Genomic DNA, 20,485 nt, shown 5'->3' on the forward strand with positions numbered 1-20,485 from the left:
ACCGGTTTGAAAATGCACATGCGTGGCGCGAATATCGAATGCAGAGCATGCTACTTCGTGACCGGTAGCATGCAGTTGCGCGCGCTGCTAGACTCGATCCACAAACGCCACAACAAGTACCGCAGGCCGCGCGCTGGGCGTCGGTTTTTACGAGCAGGTTACGCGCTATCTACTTGACTCGAGTCGTTGTCGACGTTGAGATCGAGAGTGGCCGCGCTACATAAACCGCGTGCAACGAGTCGCTGACGCGACGCCGTGGCGCCCGGATATGGATATGGATCCCCCCCCCCCGGCCCCCCGCGCGGCCTCTGATCATGAGCTGGGCCGGGGATCGGGATTTCCCCACGTGAGTGCGTCAAAGTTTTTCTCATTTTTGTCGTGCTTCTCATTTCGTTCACTGTTTTTGAAGTACTTTGCAGAGATTCTGGAGACCTCCATTGGTGTGTGGACTCTCACGCGTTGTGCCATTAGAAAGGAGTTTCACTATGGACAAACTTGTTCGACTTCGTTTGGACTTCGACCCTCCACCACACCGCGTTCCTCAGCGTTGCTGCTTTTTACTGGATCCGAAAATATGCAGGGTGGTTGCGGATTTGTCACATTTGTTGGCAAAAGACTTTGAGTTGCCATGTCGCAGTGTGAATTTAAGTTTGGGAGAGTACAGCTTGCTGCCGGGAGACGACGTTAAGATACTGAGAGATGATGATATTGTCCAGTAAGTAGTATGTGTGTATCCGCTGATCCCATTATTGTACGACTGAATTCTGCCAATTGAACTTATCTCTCTGAGCACAGTACATTTCACGAAATGATCATGGCGGTGAGAATTCCAGGGACGGTCTTTCATATTAGCCAGTAAAGAACGATCTTTTTCAATTTTTTTGTCTCTTTGAACTGTCACCAGCAAATCCTTTTATAATTATAGGATTTGGTTTCTGGCTAAAGGATTTTGATAGACAATCTATACAACCGTATACAAATTGATGAAATGAGTTTCACGAGGCGTTTGGAACTGGCTTCCATAGTGATTACACTCCGGTAAGAATTTCAAGCCGATTGGCCCATTTTCCAGGCGAAACTTCCGCCGTCGTACGGTTAAAAGCACCAGATGTGCCAACTCCTCAATCAATCACAGACATCTATTCATGGTGTCTTTGTGCTTATTTAGCATACCGTAGTTCCGCGCATATAAGCCCATGGGCTAATATACAAAATAATGCATTTTCCGGGAAAAAAATCAGTAATAATGGTTCGTTTTTTTAGCCCTGGGCCTATATTCGAATTTTGAAGGCAGCTGGCACGCGAAAAAGTACTACAAGTCCGTGCGCGGTTGTCCGCCTACCGTAGGTACCGGTACTGGTAATGTAGTCTGCACTGACACGCTGTACTATCGGTTCCGTAACGGTGTTTGGGTCTGTTTATTAGCCCATGGGCCTATACACGGAGGTGGGCTTATATCCGGATATAGGCCCGTGGGCTTATATGCGCGGAACTACGGTACCAAGCACTTCTATTATCACTTTCCGTGCCAGTTCTATCATCATCTGCATCCATTACAACACTCTAGATATTGCAGAACTCTCAAATCCTACATGTATTATACTGTAAAACCGGAAAGTCTAACAGGGGCGTCGCACACGGTACGGTTACTACGGTATTGACCGTACCACTCTTTGCCCCAAGTACCCCGTGAATCAATAAAATACACTGATCTAGGCTCTAAATTTCCAAAATTTTCAGCTCAGCCACCACTCCCTCACGAGTAAATTGTACTTCAGATGATTGACCGTACCACACTAAAATACCTTCCGACGCCCCTGTCCAACGAGTCACAAAGTCTAACTTTTTAACAACCAATTAATATTTTTCGTTATTTGAGGAAACGTTATCGCAAACCCGGTTTGAGATGTCTGTGTAAAGATGCGCATACAGATGGGTGGCCAGGTAGCCGTCGTTAAACTTTCTGCACGTTATCATGCCAAAATTACAAAAACGTCAAACCCTTTGGTCGTTAAACTTTCCGGTTTTACAGTATAGGATCTGTTAAAACACCGAAATGTCCTCCCTAAAACGTCCCTATCAACCAAGTGATAATTCTGGCAGTCTTGAAGAAAACTTCTGAAAAGAGCCAACTGATGCTGCCCTAACACCTTACAATACAATTCAGGCGCACAACTTATTCCAGGCGGTAGCATGATCATGATTATTGAAGAAAAAAACCTATATATAGGAGTCGTGAGTCGTGCTAGAGTAGCATGCGGTCCATTTATTGGAAACTGGCACCCTAACTTTTTGGTGTCTCTCTCACATAGTTGTACTAGATATCGTGAAAACAACAGTACATCCTGCATTGTGTGACCCGTGCAATTACTCCTTGCCACATTTGAGGCCAGAAAAGTCCAAGAACAGGGAAATAGAAATTCAGCCAGGTTTTACAAAATTAGGACAGGTATGCCATGGCAAAATGTATGGAGAAGCAGATCCCAAACCCAGATTTTTGAGATTTAAAGTGGGTTTTTGATCCTCAATTCGGCCCAAATCCGACTTTCAAAAGCCAGCGGGCAAGTTTCCGATGAATGGACTGTAGGTGTGTGCACTGTGCATGTGATACACTGATCAAATGATGTATCGCATGTATTGTGACGTGGATATGGTCACGTGACCCACTGAACCTGGATAAGAAGAACCACCTGGCCACGGCGACCACTTTTTCTCGTCCCTTGGGTGGTCGCCTTAGACAGGTTTCACTGTACAGTATTGGCAGTATGTTGATATGGTGCATCAGTGTGTGGACTGGAGTATACTACAGGATGGGATGATGTGTGGTATACACTGTCCTGTAGAACCATGTTCTAAGTTCATGTACATGTACACTCTCTTTTCCGGTATCTATCCAGTAGTAGACTTCTACTGTTCTACTACTAATCTTGGGCTCTCAGCGTTAGAAAGTAGAGATGTTCTGGTTCACGTGAACCGTGGAGAAATCATGCAAAGAACATGTGTCTGGGTTAGAGTCTTCACATGTTTTGGGGCCTGTTAGGCCACAAGTTTTTATTTCTATGTTTCTCGTCACCCGCGCGCTTACGATTCAGGAGTCTGGAAGAAAAAAACTGTGCTGCACTGTGTGGGACGCGGACCAGCACATGCACATATTATTTGCACCCTACCGCTTGCGCATGGCCTGGCCTGCGCGACACATGATGCGAGGTCGCTAGCGTTGCAGTTTTTGTTGCGCAATCTAGCTGCACGTGCACAGAAGCTCCTACCGGTATACCGGTACGACGTACTACTTTACACGGTGTATTGATCGATTTTAGTATGACCAAAGGTCTAGTAAACTTTTTTTATAATTTTTCAGTCATTTTTTATTATTTTTTCCATCTCTCGCATACGATTTTAGATTTTCGGGTGACAAGAAACATAGAAATAAAAACGTGTGGCCTTACGAGTTTATTCACAGCGATGCAGATCTTCATGCTGTGTTACATGCAATTGCATGCATGTTTATCTGGTGCACATTGCCCGAATTGGGACAGAAGACCTTCACAAAACTATCGAACTTGGAACAGGAGATTCCCAGTAAAATTACTCCTTGGCTTTGGCTTTGCGATACGTCCGACAATGCAGTTACTCAAGTCTTCACGTTGTATTCCCCTCATGCAGAGTAGAACCTCAGTAATGTGTCTTAATGTACGTAGCTAAATAATTAATTAGTACCAATAGAGATCTAGGCCTGGGCGTGCGTGTAACATCTGCAGTGCTACCCAATGGTATTCACGTACAGCGTGAGTCGGCTAGCACTGGACGTTGTGCAGCCCCAGGCTTGTGCACACTGGGCTGTGCACTGCTGCTGCTGGCCGCTGAATTATCCACGGTCCTAGATTTCATTGGGCACGGCTGGAGTTGCATCATCAGCACCACCAGGTGATTTCTACAAGTACTTGATCATTTTCTGTAAGTGCCAGCTGGATTATGGTTGCGAGCAGCGAGGGCAAAAAGGGTTTCTTTCAAACGTTTTCTCAAAGTTGAGTTTCTACTGGTTTTAGGTACTGTAAAACACGATATTTTCGGTGTAACTTTAATTTAGGTGATTTCGGTAGAGAAAACAAGCACCTAAATTAAGATTACACCTAAAAGGCACCAGAGTACGCACTGTATGTGCAGGGAATGCTGGTCACCTAATTCTAAATTACACCTGAAACCTGGCAGGTCCCTGACACCGAAATTTTAATACACCTAAAATTACATGTTTTACAGTAGTAACACAAAAAGCACACACAGTTAACGAAAAAAGAGGGTTCTTGCCTATTCTATATTATACAGTAGAAAATTATGTTAGGTTGTTTGCTTCTCAAACCGCTTTACCCTTCTAGCTTACCATTGCACTTCAGACGGAGTCTACTTTTAAGGCAATTACAGTACCTGGATACAAGGGCCATCTGCTATACAAGTATGTTGTTGATCCCCAACAACTGAGCGAGTGTTACATGTTCTGTTCTGTTCTGTGTTCTTTGCAGAGTGTCCTATACACCGATTGTTGGCTTCAGCACTCAGTCAGGTACGTTTTAGATCCCTTCCTCCTCTGCAGCAGCCTTCAGCTTTGATTGTTGTGTACTGTATTTTCCAGATTACAAGCTGCACTGGAGTATATTAGACTTCCCCCATTTTTGCCACGAAATACAGACATCTACTCTTTTTATCACTGTTAATTTGATCATCGGAGTATAAGCCGCACCCCCCCCCCCCCCCCCCCCCCCCTGTCCAATTTTGGCTTGTGAACTTTGAACGTTGTCTTCGGGACATTACGGTTTCCTCAGTTCAAGAACTCAATGCGGTCTCTTCGCTGGAAACGTCACTTGAAAATAAAATGAAAGAGTTCACCAAATTTTCGGGGCTAGCCCTCCATCAGGATGAAACAGTAAACTAGCTGCAAACGAAAAATTCCATCTGCGTGTATTTACATGTATACTTGGTGTCCTGCCACTGATATTTTTCTGCTGTATGTGTGCGTGTGTCTGTGTGCGTATCTTTGTGTGTGTGTATGTGTGTGTTTGTGTATCTCTGTGTGTGTAGAATCCAGAAAACGCAAGTCTACTTCCGTCGACGATGTTAGCCCGTCATCGCAAGCCGGCAAGAAGTCCATCAAGCGATCAGCGACTCACCAGACGTCCACTTCAACGCCAAAAAGACGAAAGGGGAACAGCAGCAAGTCGGCATCATCCGCTCCAGTAGCACCACACAGTGACTCGTCATCATCATCGTCCTCGTCAGATAGTGAAGACTTGGACAGTGACAGCAGCAGCAGCAGCAGTAGTAGTAGTAGCTCACCGACACCAGCGTCTAAGCGCAAATCACGGCCAGTGGCAACGTCGGTCGCAAAAGGCAGCGCCAAGAAAGATGTCAGTGCCGCGCAGAGTAAAGCCTCAGCGTCGGCCGCCAAAGCAACTGAGAAGAAAACCGCCGCCAAGCCTAAAATTCAAGCTGCACAGAGTGATTCTAGTGCAAACAAGCAACTCAAGAATTCAGAGCAGCAGAAAGCAGGTAAACAGCAAGGAAAACCTGGTCACAGCAAGCAACAGCAGCAGCAGCAAAGTCAGCCATCTCTACGTCAACAAAAGCAGCCGCAACAGTCCAAGCAGCTGCCGCAGCAAAAGCAAGTAAGCAATGGTCACGGTAGCAGTAGCAAGCGACCTGTGGTGAGCAATAGCGCTGGCAATCACATAGTGTTTGGCTCTGACGATGAAGACGATGCAGACAGCAATGCAGCTGTAGGTAACGGCAGTACCAGTGCTGCTGCTGTCGTGTCCACCAGTGCTACCAGCACGCCGCATAGTCGCACTGCAGACTCTAGCGGCAGTGGCAGGGGTGGTGGCTCTGCCAGCGCTAATCGACAGTTCTGCGCCGTTCCCCCACTGCCGGCCAGTAACAGCAATGGCAACAGCCATAGGACGTCTTCACCATCGTCGTCGTCGACTACTACCAGCCCTGGACGAGGACGTGGTAGGAGCCGCGGTGGCAATGGTGCTGGTGCTGGATCACGATCTGTTGGCAGCTCACCACACGCCGGTGGCTACGGCGACTTCAACAATCAAAATGGCGCCTGGGGAGGTGGTGGCCGGGGCGGTGGCGGTGGAGGCTACCAGCAGCGTGGTGGCAGAGGGGGTAACTCGGGTCATCGTGGCCGTGGACGCGGAAGAGGCTCGGTGACTGGCGGCCCGCGCGACGTTCTCTCCTACAACAGTCAAATACTGGATCAGTCTGCAGAGATGCAATCGCTTGCTGCAGCCGCCGCTGCTTGGACTGCAGCTCTCAGCACTAAATCGCAGATTTCAACCACTGGTACGCCGCCGGCTAGCAAACCTTCAGCAGCAGCATCGGCGGCAGTGGCTGCATCGTCCTCGCCTAGGCTGGGAACGTCCCCCGCTGCATCATCGTCAAGTCAGCCGTCCCTTTCGCCCAACAACATTTCTCCTGCATGCACTTCTACTACTAGTAGCTGTTCCTCTTCTGCATCCGCACCGGCTCCCAGCTTCACGCCAGCACCCATTGCAGCGTCAGGGACAGTATCGTCGCTGCGTGACTACACACAATGCCCACTCGTGAAGGGTCTTCCACAGGTTGGCTGCAGCATTGCGTTCAAGGTGAGTTCACCGTTTCTCCGTACCATACTGGTTTTTCAGCTACTGTGAAACTTACTGTATGTCAGCGCCTTTAAAGCCATGGCCTTATATTCGAAACACTACTGCTTTCCTAGCTATTTTAGATGACTCACCCGCTACGCCATGCTGTAAAAGTCAAAGTACACACTGAAATTTCAATCTACATCCACTTGTTCACCCTTTCTGCTGGGCTGGAAGTTTGAAGCCATGGCTTTACAACTGAGACTGGCTTTATAATCGAGTATACCGCCATGGCTTTAAAGGTGCGGACATACGGTATATCTTTTGGAACACAACTGTTCGATTTGTTCTTGTACTCATGCACTCCAAACATGTTCTGGATGCTCCAGCCTTGGTGCGCCTGGAGCAGCTAAAGTACTTTGACTTTCCCATTGGTATGCCTTTGGTTTCCGAATATGGATAGGTTTATGTACCTTGCAGTGCATGAATCAGTGGTGTGTCCCACCAAACACCAAACATACATGACTAGTATGCATTGTGACGGTAATCTGCAAGCGGTCAAGTGGCCCGAATGATCATCACTGCTCGACTGGTGTGCGCCTGTTCTGGATGTATGCACTGTTCATCATTGTGCTGGGAGAGCATAATCCAACCCACCCTAATACTGCATGATTGTGTATGTCGCAGATGCACGGGTATACAACCATCATGCCCAGCACACTATTTGATCGATGAGTGCAGTCATGTTATGTTACATCCCTCGCACTTCTGTCACAACTCGTTGCTTGTGTGTTAGCTACATAGTGTACGTGCTCTTTTCTCTCTCTCTCTCTCTCTCTCTCTCTCTCTCTCTCTCTCTCTCTCTCTCTCTCTCTCTCTCTCTCTCTCTCTCTCTCTCTCTCTCTCTCTCTCTTTCTCTCTTTCTCTCTCTCTCTCTCTTCTCTCTCTCTCTCTCTCTCTCTCTCTCTCTCTCTCTCTCTCTCTCTCTCTCTCTCTCTCTCTCTCTCTCTCTCTCTCTCTCTTCCGTCCTTACTGTGTTGCATGTACACATGCATTCCAGGTACTGGAACTCTCAGCAACGTATAGCCCAGAGATATCTGATTTCAAGGTGAGAGGCCAGTAACGATAGGGAGTGCTGTGTGGTCTTGCAGGATATTTACGCTAGCAGTTAACGCATTGCTTCACTCTACTGGGTTTGTCTGGTTTCACTGCCACCGTTCACTGCCTCCCCTTTCCCTCAATTAGTTTGTACTTTGTAGCACTCCAGAATGCCAACAGTGGGTCCATTGTATTATGTTCGGGGAGAACAGAACAAGAAGACTCACTTTGATCCTTACGTCGTAGCTTGTCTGGTTACGGGTTATTGCAAAGATGGCATTGCTCGTCCAACCTTCCTGGTGCTCTGAATTTGTTGTTTCAATGTTGTGTACTTGGTGCTGTTTGTTGTACTTTCACAGGAGGGACGTGTGCTGTCTGTTGACGCCGATGACAGCTCATTTACAGTGAAGTTACGTCCAGAGTTTGTGCCTCCACCTCCAGGTATGTGTGGTGTGTGTATATATGTGTGTATATGTGTGTGTGCGTGTGTACGTGTGCATACATGTGTGTGTGTGTGTGTGTGTGTGTGTGTGTGTGTGTGTGTGTGTGTGTGTGTGTGTGTGTGTGTGTGTGTGTGTGTGTGTGTGTGTGTGTGTGTGTGTGTGTGTGTGTGTGTGTGTGTGTGTGTGTGTGTGTGTGTGTGTGTGTGTGTGTGTGTGTGTGTGTGTGTGTGTGTGTGTGTGTGTGTGTGTGTGTGTGTGTGTGTGTGTGTGTGTGTGTGTGTGTGTGTGTGTGTGTGTGTGTGTGTGTGTGTGTGTGTGTGTGTGTGTGTGTGTGTGTGTGTGTGTGTGTGTGTGTGTGTGTGTGTGTGTGTGTGTGTGTGTGTGTGTGTGTGTGTGTGTGTGTGTGTGTGTGTGTGTGTGTGTGTGGTACATGGTGTGTGGTACATGGTGTGTGGTACATGGTGTGTGGTACATGGTGTGTGGTACATGGTGTGTGTGTGTGTGTGTGTGTGTGTGTGTGTGTGTGTGTGTGTGTGCGCGCACACGTATGACTTGCGACTCCCGATTCTGCTCGTGACTTGAACACTGTTGGTCCATTTGGGCCCTGATATCATCTCTGGATGGGCATATTGTATTGTAGTGGATGCATGTGTAGGATTTGCATTTCACAATTTCCCTACTTGAAACATGTGGTGTGTAACTGATTGTATGTTACACGTAGAAATAATGTGTATGCACTCATACCACGACACCAGGGGAACAATTATGTAGGGATTTTAACGGCGGTTTCATGTGACTATCATCAGACGACGACACTAAAATCCCTACATAATTCCTCTGGTGTCATGGTATGAGTGCGCACACATTATTTCTATCTATAACAGGTTTCTTGTCTCCACGCCGACTTTTTTATCGTATGTTGTTTGTGTTGTGATCATAGATGAGGAAGCTGAGCCAGGCAAGTTTGAAGTGGTTTATTCGGACAGTGAAGAGGATGGTGAAATAGCGGACACGCCCAAGCAAGCACCGAAGCCACGTGATGAGGTGTGTAGCACTGTGATGACACCATGACTGTGTAGCACTGTGATGACACCATGACTGTGTAGTGACTTGCAGACTTGCGCTGAGGTATTTCAATCTGCTCACAGCATTACCTCACACCGGTACACGTGCGGCTTTCAGCAATGCACAGACTAATCCTCTCGTACTTGTTTTGTAATCTGCTCTGTGTGTGTGTGTGTCGGTGTGTTTGTCGGTGTGTGTCCATGCATGCGCGCACGTGCATGTGTGTGTGTCGCTGTGTGTGGATACAGGTCACGTATCAACTAACTAATATCCTGGAGATGCGGTCCATCACGGAATAGACATTTGCACCAGCGTAAAGTGAGGCTGGCCAACTTCCGGCCATGAGCATGTTGCGTGGAAGGCTGTTTGGAGCATTTTACCAGTGCTGCCCTGAGGACACGGTATGGATGTTGGTGACATCAGGGATTCCTTTGGATCACACCACGTCTTGTACTGGTGCATCATGATTCACGAGACCACCGGAGTGATGTCATCGTGTTTCATGAGGCCACCTGAGTGATGTCATCATGATTCATGAGGCCACCTGGGTGATGTCGTCATGATTCATGAGGCCATCTGAGTGGTGCCATCCGTTCACCCGTGCACGGGTATGCAGTGGGTGCATGTATTGATATGATTCAGTAGTCACCGCTTGTCTCAGTGGGCTCTTGGCCACGTCATTGAGCTCTACGGCAACATACCCGCATCCTGCTGCCCGGTGCGCATTACTTGTGTTCTGTCTCTTGTAAGCCTCTCTGAGACCAGTTTGTTGTTTTCGAATCTCCACAACGGCTGCAGTCCTGCAGTGTCAAGCAGTAGCCCTGTTCGCCGGTCGAATGCATTCTCGGGACGATTTCCCTGGCCAGAGGCAGAGGAACACATGCCAGACATTTCTTAGGGAAAGTGTTCCTTTTCGTATCATGCTCACATTACTTTTCTTACGATGAAAGGTGGTTTCCTAGAATACCAATATGGTCCTCTTTCTTGACGTTTGTTACGTGAAATTTATCCGTCTAGTTTTTCGATGGCTGCACTACACTTTGTTTGTATGCGTGCATACCGGTACTAGCGGGTTGGGATTATCTGGTTATTCCATCATGACACCGTTATGTTCTTTCCTGGTTGTCTTGAGTCAAGTCGGGGTGAGACCCTTTCATCAGCGTATTTCTTGGTTGTATTTTCAATTACTGCGTTTCGTAGCGGCTTTGGGAACATGTGTGTGTGTGTGGGCGCGCGTGTGTGTGCATATGTGCATAAGAGAATATCTACGGGTGCGCATCCAGTGCATTGCAGACTTGCGTGCTTCTCTCGCGACAGGCATATACATCATTACATGTACAGTGCTGACAACTGAAATCCGACCCCCTGGGCAGCGCGGTGCGGCGCCCAGGGGGTCGGATTTCAGTTGCCAGCACTGTAGTTTGGTGCACGGTGTGTGTGTGTGGGGGGGGGGGGGGGGGGGTCTAGGGGTGCTGGCAGGGTTGATATTGACATCACGCCGGTACCTCGGCAACACCGTTTGAAATGGCTTGAAGTTGGACAGATGGCGGTATGAAGGATGCTTGTTTCCTCACGTGTTGTCTTTTTGGCAAGTTGACAGCCCACCGCCTTGCCATGGTCCCAAGAACTTGAAGAGATGGAGCAGGATGTCATTCTTTCAAACAGGAACGCATACTAGTACAGCATTGAGCAAGAGCACTGGATGGGCATTGCAGGGTGCCATGCAAACTTACTCAAGGCTGTCACAGCTGGGGCGGCTGAGGCCGCCCCACTTTTTCGGCCATTTTTTTTTTTTTTTTTTGGAGCACACTCCATGCATGATCGCAGCTCAGCCCAAACGTGGCAAATAATGAAGAATCCTTGTCCCCGATCGTGGTTTATTGCAGAATCAAAAAAGTCTTTCATTGCACTCACAACACACTGAGATGGCACCAAATGCCTGGAAAAGCTTGCAAATTGGCTTCAATTTTTGAAATTTTTCCCGTGGGAAGATAATGAAGAACCCATGTCCCCGATCGTAGCGTCTTCTTGGTTTGTTGCAGAATCAAAAAGTCTTTCATTGTAGTTACACTGAAATGGCACCAAATGCCCGGAAATGCTTGCAATTGGCTTCAATTTTTGAAAATTTTCCCGCGGGGAGGACCCCGGACCCCCCTTCCAAGGCCGCCCGACCTCCAAAGTCGGTGCGATGGGCCTGTTCAATGTGACTTGCTTCTGTGTGGGCCGCATGTCACACGCTGCCCCCAGAATGCCCACTTCGGCCAGGGGGGCTGCCTGTGCATGATGCACTCTTCTGTCAGATCATGTCTACATGTATATCTACTCAGTCTGTGACCTGTTTATTTCCCCTGGACCTGGTCCGCAGCGTGGTAGCTGTTCCTGTATTTTAGCCATTACTCGCGGCACACGATATTACTATTGCCAGTATTGGTCATGACTCATTGTACAGTACATGTATACTGGTACAGTAAAACCTGGTATAAGCAACCTCTGGGTTTAGCGACCACCTGCTCCTAACGACCGTCTTTCCATGCACCGACGCGGCGACAGTACTGTTCTACACAGACACTGTGGGACCTGGTTCTAGACTAAAGACCACCTCAGGCACCTGGCTTTCACGACCGCTTTTGCTTGCACCGTGGTGAACCAGGTTTTACTGCAGTAGACTCAATAATAATGCCCTTTTTCTCGTGCCGATATAAAAACATTCGAGTCATTTTGCATAATCCCTACTACTACTAGTACTAGGCCCTGGGCCATGGCATGGGCCCGGCCGGGGCTGTCGAACTGTCAACCATGGTCAACACCAGCTAGCTACACCACCCGTCGTGTGCCACACAGACTCACGTGCCATGCTGGCTTGGGCGCGCTCAAGCGACGACTCCGATACGATCAGCTGTTCGACCGGCTACTGCGGCTAGCTCAGTATCAACATGATCAACGACGTCTTTCAGCTTCGAAACTTTTTGTCAAGTGATTAGTTTTGTGTGTGCCAAACAAACAAAAACTGGATAAAAGTCACGAGGCCCTCCAGTCACGACTGTCATGTCTAGTACTAGGCACTTCAGCCGGTTTTTTCAAGTCGGGTTTCTCCCAGGTTTAGCATCGTAAATCGACAGTGGTGGGTATCACGAGGTCACACACAAAATTTCATTGAAATCCACAAAGACACAAGTGAGATATGAAGGGTTGAAGAGAGGCAATTGCATGAGGCGAAAGCAATACAATTTGTGGTATCAACAGCATCCCCAAAGTGTTATCAGTGGATATAGTTACAAAACATCAGAGTGGCATTTTCAAACACACGGCTCTCACAAACACCAACAACCGTTTATGGATCAACAAAATACTTATCAAAGTTCACAATAGTCCAGAATACGGCAATTGTTACCACAATCACCATAGCAACCCCATAGCAACCCATAGTAACCCATGGCAACCCCATAGTAACAGCTTCGGTTTGCTGTGAAATAAGCTAGTATCGACATTAGAGTTCACCAGCCGGCAACTGCCGCTGCTAAATGCTATAAAGGACATTCTTCTGGCACTCAGAAGGTAAGCACACAGAGATAGCATCCGCTAAATGAATTGAAAGCGGAATTTCTGCATACACAACGCACGTGCACACGTTAACGCCACTTCAAACAGAGGTTCGATGTTGGAAACCAGTTTCTCTATTGGCAGCTCCTTTGTACCAGTAGAAAGTGCAAACTAAATTACTTCGGACCTTCTGCAGCAGAACAAACTTGCAGAAGTGAAACTGCGAATTGAGAGCAAGGCGTTCGCCAGTGACACAGAACATTTTTGAGAGCTGCTCCTGTGCTGCCTCCTTCGAGATCCAGAGTCCACCAACAGCCGTGATCTTCGTCAAAGTCTCCATTTCCTTTTGATGTTGTTCTATCTTGCGTGTGCTACCTGATCCTTCTCCTTCACTTGCTCCATACAGCAGTCATGAATTGTCTGCTGGCGAGCCTCGAAATTCGAACAGAATTTTGGTGCAGCGCGCCTGGATGCGTCGATCAAAGTGTCCCTGTCATCGGAGGATTTCTCCTGTAGCCACTGTGCCGTTTGATTGTTCGTAAACATCAGTAGCCGTTCAAGCACAACAGGGTCAAACATTGGCTTTCAGCACGCTTTGAAACTGGCTCAGGTAGGACGACGACGCATCTTTCTCCTCCGCCTCAAGCCCTTCTCCTCACTATCTACGTCCATATTTCCTCCTTGCGCAGCTATGCGCAAACCCTGGTGAACAAGAACTCAACTGTTTCTGAATGGAAACACGACGCTGAAGACGATAGGCAACGTTTCCAACGCGTACTAACAACATTTCCTTGTGAAAAAACTCTTTGCTGGAAGTGTACATGACCTGCAAGTCGTAAAAATGTACGCACTATGACGTATGTAGGCTCTACTGAAAGCTGAACGTCAGAGCAGCACGATGCACTGAACTACATGCCCGTACAACGAAGCATGGTGCGTACCTGTACAGTTTTGCGCATGCACTTGGCCGATACCACGCAAGTATGCACTCAGACCTCAGCAAAATTTGACGCTTGTGGCTCAATGTAGCTGAACCATCGGACCTTATTTGTCAGCTTGGATCACGTGATCCATCCAGCTGCCGCGTGCGGCAAACAGCCCAAATAGCGCTAACTCTGGCCTGCGAGCGTTTGCTGCGACTAGCGCGCTAGCGCTTGTGACATACACAAACGCGCTAGCCAGAATGCTTTGACTTTGATGGCTTTCAGCTTCTATTTTTTGAAAAGTAGCGCGCTCAGACCAGCTCGCTCACTCTTTTCCTCTTCCATTTTTTAGGGCAATTGTTTTGTTTGATAGACGAAGCTTAGGGTCTCTTTGGGTTTGCAACCCTTACCCTCCTGGAAAAAATCATAGTTGTGCTAGACTGCGACACTTCAGACCAGGTACTATTAGAGCCGCTAATGGACGACGAGCTATTTTCCGCTATCCGGAGCTCAAGCATATGAGCCGCTAAATGGACGAGACTCCTGAGGTAAAGGATGCAGAGAATGAGGAGAGAACACTCGTATGGAGCAGGGAGTAGGTAGTGTACTACTTCCTGGTATGGAGCACTGAGAAGCGGTAAGTCTTAGGGCAATTCTTAGCCAGTAATTACTTTCTCGCCATAATTATGTTCTCGTTTTTCGTGTCTTCTGTAATGCCAGTACACTAGCAGTACGACTACACTGTAGGCGAGAGTCCATAAGCCAGAGTGTGCAGCTCTCCATCTATGCAGCATAAACAAATTAATGACAAATTTCCTTTGCCTAGGGGCTGGGTTCCACTGCCGCTCCGCCGCACATCATCCACGGCATGAAACGTCATCATTACGAGCTGGTCCAGCGAGGCCGCGGCTCATCACCAGCTTTCGCTTCGCTGCTTGATACAAAAAAATGCAAGCCGCGGTCACGGCTTGCATTGTTTCCCGCACTTAATTGTTTTATTCGTGGGAATTTTAATTCGTTGCACAGGCCAGAACACGAGGATTTTTTTTGGATTTCACGCGCGCGCAGGCAGGCTAAATGTCATAAAAAAAAACGTCGAGCACGATCGCGGTACCGTGAATGGCGAGTGTCACTGGAACCGCGCCGCTCTGCTGCATGCAGCCAAGTACCGTGGAGCAGCGGAGCTGCGGAGCCGCAGTGGAACCCGGCCCTAACCAAACTTATAGCAATTTGAAAATGTTTGACAATTTTTCATAAAAAACTTGACAACATTGTTCTTCTGTAGAGTGCCGCTGGCAACTCCATCGATGAACTCCATCAATGAGCGCAGGGATAAAGTTTAGAAACCCTTCGAGCGAGAACGTGTTTTCAAAAAGGAAGCACAAATATGCCGCGTAACTTCCCCTCTAGTACTGTATGGCCCCATCAAAGCCACTCGCTGACTACTTACCAGTAAAATGGGGTTGGACGGTTGTCAGATTAGCTGACATGTTTTCTGCCAACACAACCATAAGCAGTTGTCAACTCTCAAGACTAAAAGAGCTTGCGAAGAAAGTGAGAAACCTTGGCTATGAAAGCACATGAAGCGTCAGAACATAATCGAGCAAACTTGGACCTAGATTACCAGTGTCTGCTCCAGAGCCGGGTCAGTGGCCCTGTTTGTGAGTACTTGGACCTTTTGGAAAAAGAACACTGGGTTACCTGAGACCCGGTCGGAAGTCCTGTCGAGTACTATACTTTTTTATACCGTTCGAGGGTATACCGCCACTGACAGGCTGCATACGCGTGCAGATGCGTGCGGCCAGAGTGCCCAGTGCGAGTACGTTCATACATGTACATGTACAATCATGTACATCAGGAAGTCGAAAGTAAGTTTACGACTCCCTGACACACAGTAGCCGCACTTGAACGCATCTGGCTCTGGCCCAGTGTTGCAGGAATTGTGCCAGGTAGACGTGTACCCGGTTTGTGTTAAATCTTAGAGCAGGTACTGCATACCCTATCATATCTGTGTACATGGGTAGACAGAGTCAGTGTTGTTGCGTCCCACTCAGCACCCTTCTGGTTCATTTCGGCACCAGCACTCTTTGCGTATGCAGAGTTGAGTAGAGTGCAAGTTCGGACCACAAGTACACTGCAGCGGCTAGTAGCAAACCTAACCTGTGCCGTGATGCCCGGCACGTGTGTGCATCTACTTCATCCCGGAGTAACACACCTGGTATATTGTGCACAATAGGGCACAGTAAATAATCAGCATTAGGGGTGAAACGAAGGTCTCAAATTCCCATTCGAACCTTCTTTATTAAAACGAACGAAGGTGTCGAAGGATTCTTTTTTAGCATGATCACGGAAACGCTCAAAAAATCTTTTAAAAAGGGGGCAGAAAATCAGAACCCAATACTTATATTGTATGTGCAATTTGTTTCTGAATCTGGTGGTATCAATGTATCCATTCCAGGTAAGAAAATACTTTGGTCGAGCACACAACTTTAGATAGAGGCAAGGTTTTAACATACTTTTGATAGAGGCCATACCTACTTGTAATACCAAGAGTGCATAAACAACGTTTATGGACTCTTGCTAATACCTGTTTGTGAGTCAATTGTCCATATTTCTGACAATTTAGATCAGTGTACTTGGGATCGTGTACAGACTTGCTAGCCTTGGCTTTTGTGACACAAAGCGACAGGAGTACTGCTCCAGTGTACAGCCAGTTGCATGCTTGAACAATACCAAAATGGACGGAAAAGAGCCATATTGCGTAGTAAATATCAGATGCTTGCCAACTTCATCAAAAAATTGTCAAATCTGGACATGTACTTTTCGCTTATCTGCTCGCATCTACTGGGTGCATTGGTGATTGAGAGGAGAGTGAATAGTCACTGGGTGAGGAACTTCACCTGCGTCGATGATTCCAGGCCATCGCTGCGCTCCCTCTCGCTGCTGCTGCTGGGAGAGTGAATACTGCAATGGCTTCAGCGATGGACACTTTTATTTTCGATACAAAAAATGAGACTACACTCGTATCGCTGCTACAACTTTCTCCAGACACCATCACTAGTAGATATCGACGGCAGCTACAGCAAGCTATATTCCTGGTACAAGCAGCATAACTGAGCGAAAACACGATCGAAATAGCAAAACTACTCTCCTACTAGTATCGCAGAGCGCCAAACACTCGACGAATACAATCAAAAAAGTCATCCATGAGTACACCATGGTAGATCTACACATCATAAACGGGAACACGCTGGTGACTGGAACAGGGCCAGTTGAAGTTCTTCACTGACTTGTCACTTCTTCAGTTCCGGTGCGCACGCGGACCGTGCCCCTACTTGTAGTACAGCATGTCCTAGTACAGTGCATGCATGCAGCACATCGCACAAGATCAATGCATTGATGCATGCACTAAACCCGTGTCGACCTTCGTTCGAATCAAAAACGAAGGTTCGTTTCAAAGGAAAACGAAGGTCCTTCGAACCTTCGACTACTTCGTTTCACCCCTAATCAGCATGCATCGCAGTTTTCTGCAACATATTCCTGAAGTCACTTTACACCTCAGAAGAATTGCGTCGCTGACTGGAATTCGATACCGGTTTAGTTTCTCTCTGGGTCATTATCAATCATAGAAAACCCGTCATACAATAGGTTCAAGCTAAAGTACCGTATCACCATGGTAATTACCTGGAAATTCGGTGTGTTTTCTACGTTTTTGTTAAACAAGCAGCAATGTGCAACAGAAATTACCATGGTGATAGAGTAGATGACCGTGTGAAGCGGTGTGAGATGCAGCAAAGGTGAGCCTGTTACTGCGAGTCTATGCCCTAAACAATAAACTTTGCCGTGGGATGATTCTCTTTGGGCTGCACACTCTGGTTAATGTACTCTTGGTGGCAGCATTCTGGTGCCAAAGATAATATTTTTTCAGAAAAATAAGCACTAGAGAAATGGAGTGGGAGTAACCTGAATTATTCTATTAGCAGAGCTGCAATACTTGGGATATGAGATTATTCCCGTAGCTATGCAAAAGACGCTATTCAGTTGTACTTTAGTAGCATCTGGCGCTAGCCAGTATCCTCACCGCTGTAATTCGGTGCGTGTCACGGTGTCTGGTAGGGTGGTTCACGTGGCATGCCATGGTTGGTGCAGTATCCCGTATGTGTCCCGTACCGTAATTCGAGTATGCGGTGCGCACCGTAGCATAGATGTATCTGGAGCGCTGTACGAGCTAAGATGTCGGGGCAAATATGGGGACATTCACAACATGCAATGTGAATATGCACGTCAGTTTCGTTTTAAGAAGTGGGTTTGACGGAGTAAGAAAAGGCCCCAGCTTTGGCTGCTGCATGCTAGCCCAGTGGGTACCAATCTCCTGCCATCGGCCGAGTGCTGATGGAACGGAGTAGAAGAAAAAGAAAGAAGAATATTGCGTTCAAGAATACAATTTCGGTAAGGGATATACAGTAAAACCTGTAACTAAAGACCACTGTCACTAGCGACCAGCCTGGTACTACCAACCACTTCGCCAGGCACGGAAGGTCTCACATTCAAAATGCACTGTGACTAGCGACTACCTTCTGAACGCGACCAGCGACCGCCTTTTCCTGTCCCAAACACAATTTTTGACCCGTAACTAGCGACCGCGATGTAGGAAATCAAATGTTGCTCGAAGCTCCTTCTTGAAATTTTACTGATTTTCCATGGTCCTGAAAAGAATCTTTCGATACTACAGCTGAACAAATGAATGCAGGTAATTTTGGCTGTGGAGTCGGTGTGGACTGCACTACACCTGTCAACATTTCAAGCGCTGTCAAGAAAAAACATGATAGGAAACGTCTTGGAGAGCGCATCGAAAGCGCTCTCTGATCGATGTTACTACTCGGAGGAGAAACGAAGACTGGGCGGCTCTGTCACACCAGTCATACAGACGGATTGACGATGGCATCAAGGAATCCAGAAACAAAGCAGCACCACAAGGTCCTGATGCTGAAGGATCGCGTTCAAGCAATCCAGAAGTCACAACAAGGACAGTCGGTATGATTGATCGCATGAACAAATTTGAAGCCCAGCGCGAAACGAAACTTCCCCAGGGAACGTTTGACTCCTGGCTTCAGAAGTAGCAGCTGAATTTGAAGTCTGCAAAAAATTAATCTTCTCTCTCTCTCTCTCTCTCCATCTCTCCGTCTTTCTGACATTGCGCAAGTCCTGGGGAATCGTATTAGCTGCATTTTGACATACATATCATATAATGGGATCCACATATGGTCACGCGGTGCAAACCTCTAACTAAAGACCACCTGCTACTAAAGACCGCTTTTGCTGGCACCAAGGGGTGGTCGGTAGTCACAGGTTTTACTGTACCGGTAAGTGGATAGCTAACTAAAATAATTAGCCGTATGGTTTAGAAATAGTGGTGGCGACTCTGGATGGCAGTCGTGAGTCCGTCAAGTGTCAAGTCGACGGAATAGCGCTAGCTCCAGTGTGGGGAGCAAACCCATTCCTAGGTTAGCATCCCCCCCCCCCCCCCCCACCTCACAACAGAGCAACCGAGTTTTGGATTAAGCTGGGAGTGCCGATTCGAGCAACTGGTATGATGGCTCTGCTTGGAGCCACTAGATGGCTCGCAGCTGAGCCGGCAAATGACTCTGCTTGGAGCCGGCAAATGACTCCGCATGGAGCCACCGAATGACTTCGCATGGAGCCGCCGAATGACTCTGCATGGAGCCGCCGAATGACCCCGCATGGAGCCGCCGAATGACCCCGCATGGAGCCCCAAATTGACTCCGCATGGAGCCGCCAATGACTCCGCATGGAGCCGCCAATGACTCCGCATGGAGCCGCCAATGACTGCATGGAGCCGCCAATGACTCTGAGTAGAGCCTCCAAATGCTAAATATATTGGTATGCATAACCAGTTGAGAGCATATATTCCATAAATCGGCACTCCCGGAGCGGATCACAAAGTGCAGCTACCCGTGCAATCTGTAAGCGGTGCAAGCTAGGTAAAGACTGTCAGAACTTGATATCATGGGCTGAGGCCATTGCCGCAGCCACCCATACTTTGGCTGCAGGTGGCGTCCGAATGTTACTCGGGCAGACATCGCTTTCCACCTTCCCGCCTCTCTGAATATCGAGTCCCGCAGCTGATTCGAAACGAGTGGCCGGTGTACAACGCCAGGCCAAAGCCACAACTGATGAGCAATATCCTCGCAGTTGCTGTAAATGCCCATCGATTGGCATTCGCAGCTGATGCCGCTAGTTTTCCCAGGTGCTGCGGGCTGCCACAATTGCAAACAACCCTTTGCGATTGCTGCTCTGCTTGATTGACTGTCCAGCGCCCTATCCCCGGTCGCAATTGTACGAGCACCGGCCAAGTGCACCACTTGCATCAGTGAATACCAGCAAGTCGGGGGACGGCGTCCATTTAGGGTATAGGAAGAAGGACCGGCCGTTCCGCTAATCCAGGAGCTCAGGCCATCAGCGAAGATCTTTGAGGCACTCTTTGGAGAGCTTGATCAGGTAACACGGCTGCCGGTACCAGTTGGCAAGTGACCACAATCTGCAATTTGCATCCAGGGGCTATCACTCTTGTAGCAAACGGGAGCTTTCCCAGAAGAGACTCGAGTTGACATTGGGTAGTTGAAGCTGTGTGAAGAGTGGCCCGAAGGAGATCACGAAGCTCGGCAAGTTCGTCCATAGGCATCCTGATGTTAGCGCGGCGGGTGTCCAGGATGACGCCGATAAACATCAGGACGTGGGCTGGACCCTCCACTTTTGCTGACGCCAGAGAAAACAC

General features: G+C 48.0%; 2 protein-coding genes across 3 annotated transcripts in view; both read left to right on the forward strand.

Moving 5' to 3' along the window:
* The first annotated feature begins 359 nt into the window (after positions 1-359).
* On the forward strand, positions 360-10,410 carry LOC135820985 (coilin-like). Its single transcript, XM_065334042.1, has 7 exons — positions 360-715; positions 4,518-4,558; positions 5,074-6,641; positions 7,681-7,728; positions 8,078-8,159; positions 9,102-9,205; positions 9,475-10,410. Exons 1-7 carry the CDS (start codon positions 486-488, stop codon positions 9,523-9,525), a joined length of 2,124 nt encoding a protein of 707 aa, XP_065190114.1. The 5' UTR covers positions 360-485; the 3' UTR covers positions 9,526-10,410.
* Positions 10,411-13,941: 3,531 nt separating this feature from the next.
* The window catches only part of LOC135820986 (uncharacterized), a 20,396-nt gene continuing 13,852 nt past the window's right edge, over positions 13,942-20,485 (forward strand). The window contains exon 1 of one of the 2 annotated variants that reach the window (XM_065334045.1): positions 13,942-14,326. Coding sequence is in view for 1 of the 2 variants with exons in the window: in XM_065334043.1 (XP_065190115.1) it covers positions 17,419-17,486 (68 nt within the window). In the remaining variant the exon portion in view is untranslated. Of the gene's footprint in view, positions 14,327-17,239; positions 17,487-20,485 lie in introns of those variants that run through there. The other variant, XM_065334043.1, reaches the window with a different exon arrangement.

The sequence above is a fragment of the Sycon ciliatum genome, chromosome 7 (genome assembly GCF_964019385.1).
Source record: "Sycon ciliatum chromosome 7, ocSycCili1.1, whole genome shotgun sequence".
Classification (NCBI taxonomy): domain Eukaryota; kingdom Metazoa; phylum Porifera; class Calcarea; order Leucosolenida; family Sycettidae; genus Sycon; species Sycon ciliatum.